The sequence below is a fragment of the Onychomys torridus genome, chromosome 6 (genome assembly GCF_903995425.1).
Source record: "Onychomys torridus chromosome 6, mOncTor1.1, whole genome shotgun sequence".
Classification (NCBI taxonomy): Eukaryota; Metazoa; Chordata; class Mammalia; order Rodentia; family Cricetidae; genus Onychomys; species Onychomys torridus.
The window spans coordinates 60,332,710-60,346,339 of record NC_050448.1 but is presented as its reverse complement, the minus strand read 5'-3'; the positions used below and the strand labels follow the sequence as shown (position 1 = coordinate 60,346,339).

The window sequence follows — 13,630 nt, the reverse complement described above, 5'->3', positions numbered from 1 at the left end:
AGTCATGACTTAATTTAGGTAAATGCAATGAGTTTTATGTTGAATAGGCCCCAGGGGCCCATGTGTAAAACACTTTTCTCCAAAGTGGGCCTGGTGAGCCTGTAGGTTCTAGGGAATGTGTCCTTGAAGCAGATCATGGGAGCTCTCATTTTCCAGCCTTTACCCTAGCTCGCAATGCAAGCAAGTTTAGTCTAATTTGAGTGTATACCTGCCATGATGTCCCACTACAGTCCTAAAGTAATGGTTCAATTGATTATGAATTAAACAAGGAGCCCAAATAGACTTTGTCCCTTTGCAAGTTCATTATCTCAAGTAATTTGCTATTATTACAAAAGACTAACATGAAAAAAAATGGTGTTTATATCTAAAATAATGTCTGAGTATGTCAGGGGTTACATAATGTGAAGCTTTCAAAGGAGTATCTATAAACATATAGCTCTAAGGCAGTTCCCAGAAGCACAGCTTATATACTTTACTGCTAAAAAATACTTTGCCTGAGAATTCTTCTAGTGTACTGGTTAGGGTTTGGTCAACTTGACACAAAACTAGGCTCATTTGGGAAAAGGGAACTTTGCAGAGAAAATGCCTCCATCAGACTGGCCTGTATATAAGACTATGCGGACATTTTCTTGATTAATGATTGATGTAGGTTGACCCAGTCCACTGTGGACAGTGCCACTCCTAGGCAGATATCCTAGGTTATATAAGAAAGGGAGCTGAATATGAGCCACGAGGAACAGACCAATATTCTGTATTCTTCCATGGTTTCTGAGTCGCTGTCATGCCTTGAGTTCCTGCCCTGACTCTTCTGTTCTGTAAGCTGTAAAATGAAATAAACCTTTTCCTTCCCAAGTTGCTTTTGGCCATGGTGTTGGTCATAGCTACAGAGTTACAAACTAGGACACTTAGGATCATAAATAAAGATTTACTCAGTCATACTTGTCTCTATTATCACCCCTTACTCAAACAAAAATAATTGACTGACAAATAAGAGGTCATTCTCATCTGATAATGTTGATCAACTCCCCCCACTGATGTTCGGTATTGAAATATTGACTGGCTTTAATGACTTAAGAACACATACTACTTTATATAGTGTGGTGATATTGTGTTCCCCAAAATATTGTGCACCCTAATAAACTTATATGGGGTCAGAGAACAGAACAGCCACTAGATACAGAGGCCAGAAAATGGTGGCACTCACACCTTTATTCCTAGCATTCTGGAGGCAGAGATCCATCCGGATATCTGTGAGTTCAAAGCCACACTGGAAATAGCCAGGCATGGTGACACATGCCTTTAATCCCAGGAAGTAATGGTAGGAAGCAGAAATGTATATAAGGCAAGAGGACCAGGAACTAGAGCCTAGTTAAGCTTTTAGCGGCAGTTCAGCTGAGACCCATTTGGATGAGGACTCAGAGGCTTCCAGTCTAGAGAAACAGGATCAGCTGAGGAACTGGTGAGGTGAGGTGGCTGTAGCTTGTTCTGCTTCTCTGATCTTCCAGCGTTCACTCTAATAACAGGCACTGGGTTTGTTTTTATTAATAAGACATTTTAAGAATCATGTTACAGAAAAGGTCTTTGCTATTAACTAAATTACAAAATCGGCTCAATTTCCTGTGATGGGTAAGTCACAGCAGAAGCTATGAATTGGTTTGGGGAATATACAACTCAGACAATGTCCAAGCACTAACTTGACTATTGTTTGAATTTCTAATGGTCTTATAATTAAAAAAAAAAAACAAACAAACAAACCTGTATCAGATATTGGGGTAAATGCTGAAAGATCAGAGAGACAAAGGAACAAGCCACTGCCACATCTCACCTCTAGGACTCCTCAGCCTGAAAAGCCTTTAGTTCCTGTCTCCTCATGTCTTATATACCTTTCTCTGCCCTGCAATATTACTTCCTTCTTAGTACTGGGATTAAAGCATGTGTGACTTCCCCAGCAAAGGCATGAGATCTCAAGTGCTGGGATTAAGGTGTGTGTCATCACTGCCTGGCTGTGTTTCCCTCCTAGATTGAGTCAATCTCATGTAATCCAGGGTGACTTTGAACTCACAGAGATCCAGATGGATCTCTGACTCCCGAGTGCTAGGATTAAAGATGTGTGCTACCACTGCCTGGCTTCTCTGTTTAATCCAGTGGCTTGTTCTGTTCTCTGATCTTCAGGCAAATTTTATTAGGGTCCACAATACGTCACCACACTTGACTCCTATCAACTGTCCTCTGGCTTTCAGGCTGCACAAGAGTGGCTGATGGAGTACAGCTTAGAGGAAGAGCATGCACTCAAAGCTTCTGAAGCCCTGAACTCCATTGATTAGCACTAAGGAAGTTTAAAAATGTGGACAGTTCCTTTCATACGTGTGTCTGTGAAAAAGAAGATTGGCAGGAGACCTGTTGTTGTTCTCTCTTTTACTTGAAGCCAGTAGATTGCTCTATACTCCCAGCTAATCAAGAGGCTAGGTCAGAAGGAACCTTGAGGATAGGATTTCAAGACCAACCTGGGGAACATTATGAGATTTGGGGAAGGAAGGAAGGAAGGAAGGAAGGAAGGAAGGAAGGAAGGAAGGATGGAAGGAAGGAAGGATGGAAGGGAGGGAAGAAAGGAAGGAAGGAAGGAAGGAAAGAAAGAAAGAAAGAAAGAAAGAAAGAAAGAAAGAAAGAAAGAGGGAGGGAGAGAGGGAGGGAAGAAAGGAAGGAAGGAGAAAGGAAGGAAAGAAGGAAGGAAGGAAGGAAGGAAGGAAGGAAACCTCACATTCATAAACTGGAAAAAGGGATCTATCAATTCTATTAAGAGATTCATTTCCAGCACAAGTTTGTTTTTAATAAACTATTCGCAAAAACTTGGACAATATCTTTGATATTTTAATCTTGCAAAGATCAACCCAACCTACAATAACTTGTAAGCTTAGATTCTAAATTTATTAAAATTTTAAAATAGCTTCCATTTCAATATATGTAGATACTCAATTATAGAAAATACAGTGACAATAATTGGTATAAGAATAAAAATCTACTTCATTATGGTAAATTGTGATAGGGTATAGAAGGAATTATCAACTCAAGATGTAAAGAATAAAATAAGCGATCGTACAAAGAAGCAAAAAAGTAGGAAAAAAGCCATCTGTTCTAGATGCATTTGCCCTAGTATTGGCATAGAAACAAATTCAGAAAACCTCTGAAGACCACGACCTTAGAAAATTTGGAGGGTGCTGATCCAGGGTGGGCAGAGGCAGGAGCCCCTCCCTCCAGGGGAAGAAGAGAGCAGCAGTTCCCACTGGGTGTGGATTTTGCAGGAAAATATAACAGACACCTAAACAGAAAACTCAGCAGACCACCCGCATCGGTCAGTACCCAGAGAGAATGCTGGCTTTCCAGTACTCACCAGCTATGCCATAAGTAACAGCTCCGTTGTTGCCAGCATCCATATCAAAAGCCAACACAGTATAGACAACCCCTGGATCTTGGTTTTCCAGAACTTCAATGTCATGACTGTGGACAACAGGCTCTGGAGCATGGTCATTTTCATCCTCCACGGTGCAGATGATGGTTGCCATGCTGGACAGTGAAGGGACGCCACCATCTTGCACAAGTACTGATATTGAACACAGAGAAGGATGGGTTGTGGCTGTCACTACATACCTAAGATACCTTGTTCCAGCTACATAGCATGAGACTGAACTAGCTGGGTGACCCTGGGCCAGTAATATTTCACTTATGGTCATCTTACAGAAACCTTAAATTTTAGACAAGAGAAATGGCACAGCACTGAAGAGAAATTGCTATTCTTCCAAAGGCCCACCTAATTAGGAAGTTCACAGCCACCTGTATCTCAATTCAATGAGGGTCAGACAGCCTTTTCAGGCCTCCATGGGTACTGCATACACATGGTGCACATACAGACAAGTAGGCACACACACACATACATGTACATTTTTAAATAAATTTAAAAATTGTGAACGAAATGCTAAGTCTCACTAATAATCCTTCTAGATCCCTTGAGATTACATAGTGGGGGGGGGGTGGAGCAGGTCCCTTACCTCGAAGTGTGAAGATTCCTTGAGCCTCTCGGTCAAATGTGACGCTTGTCACCACCTCTCCTGTGTCAGGGTTGATCTCAAACAACTCAAAGTCAGGCCCCGGCATGATTTGAAACTGAAGCTTGGCATTGACTCCTTAAGGAAAAAAATAAAGCAGTTTTGGTAATCTGACCATTTTCATAGGAACATATCAGGCTGCAGATGAGAAAGGTGAGATTATTAAAAAGTCTTCAAATTAAAGTACAAGACAATACCTCTGTCTGTTCTTCTGGAATGACGGCCCTATGAGCAGAAATGCTCAGTTTTCAAAAGCCTTATGAGACTTACCCGCAGTGAATGCTTAGGATTTTTTCCTTCCCATAAAAGTTTTTCTTAGGAGTGAGCAACTCTACAATGTAGTCCTAATTACTCCTCCTAACACCCCTGATGGTAACTTAATGACATAATTGTGAACTTGTGGGACAGATGACAATTTCTGTAGATTAGCCTTGTTTAAAAACCTTGTGCTCAGCTGTAGGACTCTGTTTATTCTCAACCTCAGAGGGCAGGCCCGCGGGGTTGCTTGTGTGGTTGTTCTTGCTTTGTTTTGCGTTTAACCTAGCAGTTGGTCTCCTATCTGGTGTGTGAAGAGTGCCATACCACATTGTTACGCATTTTGAAAATAATTCTTCCCATTTTTGTGGTTGTAAGTCGTTACTTGCTTATTCCTCCTTGCACCCTTGTAATTGTCCAGAACAAACAAGAGAACAAGAAAATAGAAGAGAAATAGAGATGACTTCGTCTAATCCCATTACCTTACTAAGCAAGTTGGAAGTCGGTGTCCGCAAAGATTTAGTGCAATCTTCATGACGCACATGTAATGAAGGATGTGGGTGTGACCAGTTGCTTCTGTGTGCAGACAACACTATCTAACATTAGACCTCAGTTCCTGCAGCCCCATGAATTCTTCCTCATGCCCCTTGAAAGCACCCCACCAATGACTTTTTCCCCCTCTGCCTCCCAGCCTGAGCATCACTCCATCAAACTTGCTTCTTCCCCAAGTCTTGTGACTTTGGGTTGAAGATTCCCAGCTGAGTGGCAGCCCAAGCTTAGCCCAGCCATTTCTCTGCTCTCCTTGGTTATCCAACAGACGTTGAGATGGAGAGAAGGTCCTAACAGCACAGGCTAAGCTCACACAAATGTCACCATCATCCATGATTGTCCTCAGTCACAGCTCCTCTGAAGGTCTCCCATCAAACACATCCTGGCTTGTGCTCACAGGCTCCTTTGTATTTCTCAGAAAGAAAGGAATTTTTGAGAAAGAAATTCCCTTAATCATTTGAATTTACGTTCAGCTCTGCATCTATCTGCCCATCTTAATGTCAGAAGTAATCCATCAACTGCTCAGGCTTGGAATTTTTCCGAAGTATCTAGTCTTTCCTTTGTATTTTTTTCTGTCTTCTAAAACTACAAAAATTAAGTCCTTGTTGGCAGGCGGGGGAGGCTGAAGGGGTGGGAGGAGGGAATAGGGATCTGTGATTGGTATGTAAAATGAATAAAAAATATCTTAATTTAAAAAGTTAAGTCTTCCTCAATATTGCCAAATTTCATTTAAGGATGTTGTCATTCTCTCGAGCAACCTTCAAATCACTGTCAATCCTAGCCATCCTTTCTACTATGAGCAATGATTCTTCTGATCATAAAACGAATGGCTCTCTTTAGTTCTTACCTACTTTAGCTCCTCCATGGTATCCTCCATTGCTGACTGATATCCAAAAAGAGAAAGGAAGAGAAAAAACGTGGAAAGAGAAGTAGAAAGAGAAATGTTTTGCTCTCTTTTTCTTTGCTTCAAGTTTTTGTTTATTTATTAATCTATTTATCCAGTCATTTGTTTGTTTTGGTGCTAGGTATGGAATCCAGGGCCTCACACATGCTAGAAAAGCTTTCTATAATTGAGATGCAGTCTCTGGTTGTTTCTCTGTGTCATATTTTACTCCTCGTTTCCAAAGTGGGATGAAAAGGGCTTATTCTAGCCATAGATTAGTTAGCGTCTTGCTCTAGTGGATAAAGGCACAGATGAATACAGAATCGTCTATCCCTTTCCTAATCAAAGACTTTAGATAATACCGTGTATTCATATTGAACTCCAATTATTTGCTTATTTGATTATTTAACTCTTTCCTCCCTCCCAACCTCCCTCCCTCCTTCCCTCCCTCCCTCCCTCCATCCTTCCTTCCTTTCTTCCTTTCTGTCTCCTTTCATTTCTTCCTTCCTGTGCTCAATCATTCAAGCACATTTACTGAATGATAGACTTGGAAAGATCGCTCAGACAGCCGTTTTGGTCTCCAGATCTCCTTTCTTGTAGACAATCAAATCAAGAGTTATAAAGAGGGATGGGATGGACTTGGGGGGGGGGTAGATTCAGAGAAGATGCGTTAAAGGCAATATGTTCACTATTTCACTCAGTAAGCATGGAAAGTTCTAAGGTGACAGGCCAGTGACAAAAGTTTAGTGCCTGGAAGACCATAAAGTCCTTCTCTTCATGAGGCTTATAGTACAGCATTCAGTGCAGACAAGTAAGCTTCAAGTACCATGCTACATGATGTGGCATGGCAGACTAAGCAGGGGCACTCTGTAGGATCGTGAAGGTGAACAAGAGTTAATCTGTAAAGAGGAAGAAAGAATGGATGCACTCAAAATAAAATTCACACACTTCACCAGCATCTACAAAATCCCTCCTGATGAGGACCCTATTTATTCCTCCCACTCTTCTCACAGCTCACACCCTTGCTCACACCCTTGCTCACACCCTTGCTCACACCCTTGCTCACACCCTTGCTCACACCTTGCTCACACCCTTGCTCACACCTTGCTATATTCCTGCTTTCCTTTACTTCCTTTCTGCTCCCTGAACATACTCAGTTTCATTTTGCTGGCAGCCTCTGTAATTGCCATTTCCTGTTTGTTCTTACTGTATTTTTTTCTTTTTTTAAGACAAAGCTTAAACTTCTATGTCTCAAATCTAAATCTATGCTTCCACGCCTGTGATATACTGGAGTCTGAGACTATCACCCTCATTGCCCAATGGCTTCCTCCAAGGGTCTTCTTCCAAGAGTTGTCACAAAGGGACACTAAAAGGAGACTGAAAGTCCAAAGGAGAAGAAGGGGCTGAGCACACAGCTCAGCAGCCAAGAGCACTTGGTATTCATTCAGAAGACCTGAGTTCAGTTCCCAGAATCTACATGGCGGCTTACATTCATCTGTAACTTCAGTTCCAGAAGACCTATGCCCTCTTCTGGCCTTCATGAGCATTGCACACACATTATGCATGTAGGCACATGCAGGTAAAATAGTCAAAACACACAAAAAAATCAATAAATAAATATTTTAAAAGGGGAAAATGTCTTCTTCCTAAAAGTATACTGTATCATCAGTCAGTGCTTATTCTGTCCTCTTAACATTCCAAGATCCAGATTCTGCAAGGCTCCTCTTATAGTCAGTCCTCTGAGTTCCAAACTTTCCTTTCTATTTAAATGATAGTTGCTTGCACACGCATCTCCCACTCCTCACCCCCACCTTCACAGTATTGCTTTGCTTACTCAGCTGCCAAGCAACAGTATCAGCAGCTAATATTCTTGGCTGAATAGGACTGGCAAGAACATTTGTCACAAGGAGAAGGTCTTGCATATCAGGGAATTTGGACTCTTTGTCCTTGACCAGAGTGCTGAGTGTCTTGTCACAGGAGAGAGAATGCCAATAAGTCATCACTTTTGGATAGCATGGAGAGCCAACCACTAGGGTTGGACTATGATGAAGTCAGATCATAAAAGACTCAGACTGGTTAGAAAACCAAATGTCACCATAATTTACAGAAAGCAAATTACAAGTTGAAGTTTTAAACTCTCAGCTTAACTCATAGAAGATCACAAATCTACTATGAGAGCCACAAGATGAATCTCCTGGAAGACTGGACTTACACTGGGTGGCAAATATACACCAGAGACAAGGGGATGCAAAAGTCCACTAAAACCCATAGGCAGAGTCTGCAGTATGGCAGGCAGCAAGGTGCAAATAGATTCACATTGTCATAAACCTGAGGAACATATATAAAGACAATTTTAACTACATGAGAAAGAACTATGTCTTAAAGCAGAATAGAACATTGGCTTGTGAATACTTGCTGACATTTTGTGTCTACTAGGGATAACGTAAAATATTATTTTCCAATTAGGAAGACTGTCTTTTACGTCCTTAACAATGACACAATGCTCACACCCTCAGACATTTCTAAACCAAAAAGAGGATATGCTTCACTGGTTATTTGAAGATAGTGAAAAATAAGTTAATAAACATATTTCAAAGATTAAAGGTAACCTGAAGGCATCTATGACTCATGGGCTTTGGTTTCTCAAATCATGAGGTCAAAAGTGCTGACTGAGTACCTACGTCATATCTCTCACCACCCTAAGAACTGAGGCTAAAAAAAAGTAAAATGTACTGAATCCAAGAGTTTATAGTGTAGAAAGGAGACCATCAACAAATATAAAGTAATTAGAGTTTAGATCAAAATTTAACAAAGATTGCCTTCCTAGTGAGTGAGACCATGATCGGTCCTTATTCATTTCCCCCTTTCTATACATGCATTTATAGCTGGAATCTATGTAGAGAGAATCTACATAGTATGAGCCAACCAGATTCCAACTAAAGGCCAGCAGAACAGTAGTAAGAGATTAGCAGAAGTAGTAGCCTAAGCCATTAGCGTGTCACTGTGGCTACGCTGGCAATGGCCTTAGATGGAGAAACTCCAGTTTTTACTTTCCCAATGGCCTAACTACCCTCTAAATTCCCCTAATAGGATGTGGTCAAAGTGAAAGTCTCTAGACTCAAGAAGAGAATAAGTGAGACTGGTTGGTGACTGGTTCCTCCAGCTCTCCTGGTGCATGCACCTCTGGGTTGGGCTGACACGAGACCAGCAAGTGCTGTTGGAAAGCTTCAGACGTCAAGCTGATAGGAAACCACAACAGAGTTCAGTTGAGCAGTTGGTGGGTATTTGTGTCATTAGATGGCCAGAGGAAACACATCTTCAAGAAGAACGTGACATTATACTTGTCTGGCAGAAGAGATACCATGATCAAGAAATTGATATCAGAAACTTAACAGCCAGCGAGAGTGTCTGCTACTGAGAGAAATTATTATTAGATGCCATATATTAATTTATTTTAGCATCTAGGGTTGGGGATGTTAGCTCAGTGGTAGAGCGCTTGCCTAGCATGTGCAAAGCTCTAGTTTCATGGCCAGATAACAAAAAAAAGATGTTTTAGCATCTTAACCCTTTGACTTAATGAGCACATGCAAGTCTTCTCTTGGAAGGTGTACCTGTGACCCTAACAAGGATAATACCAGTAGTACTCCAAAGTCTGAGGGGTAGGGAAGCCCGATTTACCTTCTTCTCTTCTTCTAAAACATTTTCTCTCCCACATTTTACATATCTGATGTTACAGGAATAATATGAACAGTAGTGTCAGAATTTGAGTCGGTCAAATATTATGGCTTTTCCCTGACTCCAAGAGTGGGTTTTGAAGGGTACAGCTGTACATCACACACAGAGAAAGTCCTGTCGGGATACAGCTGTACATCACACACAGAGAAAGTCCTGTCAGGAAACCAGATGTAGTTTATTCAAGATGACACTGGGTAGAGAGAGGACATTTGCATGGAATAAAAAACTACCGTCTTACTGACCAATGTATTGTTGTGTTAAAGTGTCACATTCCACCACTACTGAGTGAGTGTCATTACCCCAAAGTCATCTACCTTGTGAGGTGCCTCTTCTTCCAGGAAGCCGGGGCAGCCACAGTCCCCTTTGCACACTAACAATGGAGCTCTTGTTGAGGTACCAAATGCTGGGAAAATTTTAATACCTCAGTAAAAATCTGGTAGTTGTGTTTTTTTTCCTCTTAATACAAGAAAAAAAGTCCTACTAGATTGAGAGTGAGTCACACAATATAAACATTCAAATCCCTTTGGACTTTGAATGCCAAACAGCACTAAGTGCTTACGTTTCAAAAATCTGCATTCTAGAATGCCAGAACACATATGCTCAGCTCTTTGGTATTAAGTAACACTATGGTATTTTTTTAATACATACTATAAAGTAAACCATTCATAAATTCCAACCTGATGCCAGTTATGTTAAAATCTTGACTACGTCATTTAATTCTCATGCATAATCCTATTTCATTGTTTTAACTTAGTGAAGAAAAAGGATCGAGAGGAAATATATTCAAATACACCCACATAGTCACAGGTATTTACATAAACACCAGCTTAACAGATCTAGCTTCATTGAAAACATAGCAAATACAGTACTCATAAGAAATTCTCACCAAAAAAATTAAATTTTTAAATTAAAAAAAATTTTTTTGCGAAGTGAAGACTTTCAGTAACACAAACCATCTCCAAGACATGCAAGATTAGATGAGCATTAGGATGATGTAAGTTGTATTTCAAACCTCTATTAATGCAAAGCCACAAAAAAATAAGTATATCTGAATTTTCAGTAGTAATTTTGATCCCTATAATGATAAGGTTGCAATTCAAATATACTCAATAGGAATAACATTAACACTAGGCAACTTCACAACAAAAAATAGTAGGAATTACTTATGGCAGTCACTTCTTGTGACTAAATGCAAAAAATCTGAGAAAAATTCCTTTCTCTCCTTTCCCGCCCAAAAATAAAATTAACAAAATAAGGTCAAGGAGAGAACAGATTGCAGGTGGCTAAGCTGCAAGTCTGCAGAGGTTTCAACCTGTGTAGTCCACATTGTGAGGTGGCTCCGTGCCGTGCCAGATCTTGCTGCTGTTTACAGCTGGAAACCTTGGAAGGCAGAGTTACTGAAGGAAGGCAACTGAGATGCACAGCTCCTGTGTGCTCCCCAGGATCGCTGTGAAAAGCACAGCTTGTGTATTCCCCGTTGTTGTTCCTACCACCCTAAAGCAGTGGTTCTCAACCTTTCTAAAGCTGCGACCTTCATGTTGTGATGACCCTCAACCATAAAATTATTTGCATTGCTACTTCATAACTGTAATTCTGCTATTGTTTTGAATCGTAATATAAATATCTGTTTTTTTCCGATGGCGAAAGGTCATGTCTCCTCGCAGGTTGAGAACTGCTGCCCTAAAGCAAACAGTGCTGGAAAAGTTCCAAAGCTAACTTCTAAGCCAGACCAAGAACAGCTGTGAGCATGCGCCTTTCTGAGTACAGTGAGGAAGTCTTTGATCACACTGCCCCACTATGGTCAAACAGGGAAAATTATGTGAGCCCTTGAAAAGGGTCCCTAGCATCTCTGACCAACTCATGTCAGGGGCCCATCTTTGCACTGTGGTGTATCCCAAGAGCACAGAGCAGCTGAGGGATATAGGATTTAGCTTGAAAGCTAAAGAAAATCTGTCTTTTACTCTACTAATCTTTTAGGGGAGAGAAATGGGGCTGCCACACTATTGGTTTTGTAGAAACATCATTACGGCATTTGTAAATGTAAATCTTACACATGTGAGTTTTAAAGACCGGCTAATTAAATGCTTTGTTCTGAAGTGAACTCAGAATGTATTGTTAATAGCAAACACTGAGCTATCTATTCTTATGGTTATTTAGTTGAAAATAAAAACAGAATATCATTAAGTCTATTGCATCTTAAACACCCAAAGAGCCCCAGCGATGCTCAAAAGCAAGTTGGAGGCACTCATCACTTCCCAGTCACAGTAACTATTCACTTCAGAGTTGTGTGTCTGTGTTCTGTGTTCATTATAAGAGTAGAAACAGGAGTGAATGTTGGCTATTCACTGTGACAGATATTGGTATAAACTCTCTTTCCACATAGTGATGCCTTCATACTTAATATCGGGACTACATATTAAGCGCCACAACTGTCCCCATTTTACACACAAGATGAACAGAGAGGATTAGTAACTTCTCCAAAGTTACACAGCATGCATAAGAGATAATTCTAGGATTCAGACCTAAGCAGTCTGATATCAGCTCCATATCTCTTGGAGCAAGTCTGGCTTACACTGGGAAGATGGAGAATCACTAGAGTCCTCATGCTCAATGCACCCAGTGCGCTCTGAGAAATTATATGTATACCTCTGTTTGCTAGCTCAGTAAAATCAATAAATTACATGTTAATTAGGTATGTATCACTCTAAATAATAATAAAGATTAATTCAAATAGATGCTAGATAAAAACAGATATCATTTATAGCTGTTTCATGTATGTTGCTGAAAATACTTGCTATGTAAGATAGGTAGTGACTCCATTTTCCCATAATTATTATTTTTCTTAATTTACTATTATTATTTGTGTGTGTACACACATGCATGCATGTGGCTTAGCACACATGTGGAGGTCAGAAGAGAACATTCAAGAATTATTTATCTTCTTCCTTTTTTTTTCTTCTTCTTTTTTTTTTTTTTTTTTTTTTCGAGACAGGGTTTCTCTGTAGCTTTGGAGACTATCCTGGACTAGCTCTGTAGACCAGGCTAGCCTCAAACTCACAGAGATCCACCTGCATCTGCCTCCTGAGTGCTGGGATTACAGGCGTGTGCCACCACCGCCCGGCTATCTTCTTCCACCATAGAGGGTTCCAGAAATCCAAGTCAGGTCACTAGGCTCCCTGGCGAGCACTTTCCCACTGCGCCAACTCATAAGACTCACTTTCCCATAACTACTATTTTATGCTGACTGTAACTGTTTCATGCTTTTGATGGTGTCATTTACCTAGGTTCCACAGTTTTCAGATTACCTGAATCGGCGTCCTCAGCTTCAACCCTCGTGACAAACACTCCAGGACTTTGGTTTTCTTTAACTGAGGTTTCATACAGAAGTTGTTTAAATGCTGGTTCCTCATCATTGACATCAAGGACAGTGACTGTCAGAGTCTGGGATGAAGAAAGTGCTGGTGTGCCACCATCATGGGCCACGAGGGTCAGGATGTGCTGAGTTTTTGCTTCGTAATCCAGAGGACAAGCTGTCCTCAGCAAGCCTGCTTTGGAAGAAAAGACATGGTAGGCCACGGGTGTTGTTTGGCTTACGACCACTTACTTTACCGAAGCTTATGTTGCAACACATGCTTAAAAACTCAGCTTTCATTGCTAAAGGATGAATCATAAAAAAAGAGAATGAAATTTATTTATTGAGCCAACTTTAAATTCATGTATTATCTACTAACATTCTTGGTCAGCAAAGTCAATTTGAGTTATAAAGACAAATGACAATTTTAAGTCTATCCCACATGATTATCTAGTGAGGGGCCTATATCAAAATTATTAGTCTGCACAACATTTCCCTCACTTTAGAAAGTATCTATGATTCCAATAACATAGATTCTGTTACACATGACACACTTAGAAGTAACCATGTTATTAAAATGTGCGTATGACTCTGTTGGGCAGCACATCTGATTCCTGTTAAAGACTTGCCTTCTGTTATACCTACTCTTGGTTGACCACCATTTGCTTTATGAACAATAAGGGCACAGATGTTACAATTCATACAGTAAACTTCACAAATAAGCCACCTCTCTATCCCACTGCATTGAGCCACATA

At 40.6% G+C, this 13,630-nt stretch overlaps 1 protein-coding gene across 2 annotated transcripts in view; it reads right to left on the bottom strand.

Moving 5' to 3' along the window:
- Positions 1–13,630, bottom strand: part of Dchs2 (dachsous cadherin-related 2) — a 216,929-nt gene that overhangs the window by 52,274 nt on the left and 151,025 nt on the right. For both annotated transcript variants that reach the window (XM_036191045.1, XM_036191046.1), the window contains exons 10-12: positions 12,828–13,067; positions 4,044–4,178; positions 3,389–3,598 (exon numbers count right to left, since the gene is read on the bottom strand). In XM_036191045.1, coding sequence (XP_036046938.1) covers positions 3,389–3,598; positions 4,044–4,178; positions 12,828–13,067 — 585 coding nt within the window. The remainder of the gene's footprint in view (positions 1–3,388; positions 3,599–4,043; positions 4,179–12,827; positions 13,068–13,630) is intronic.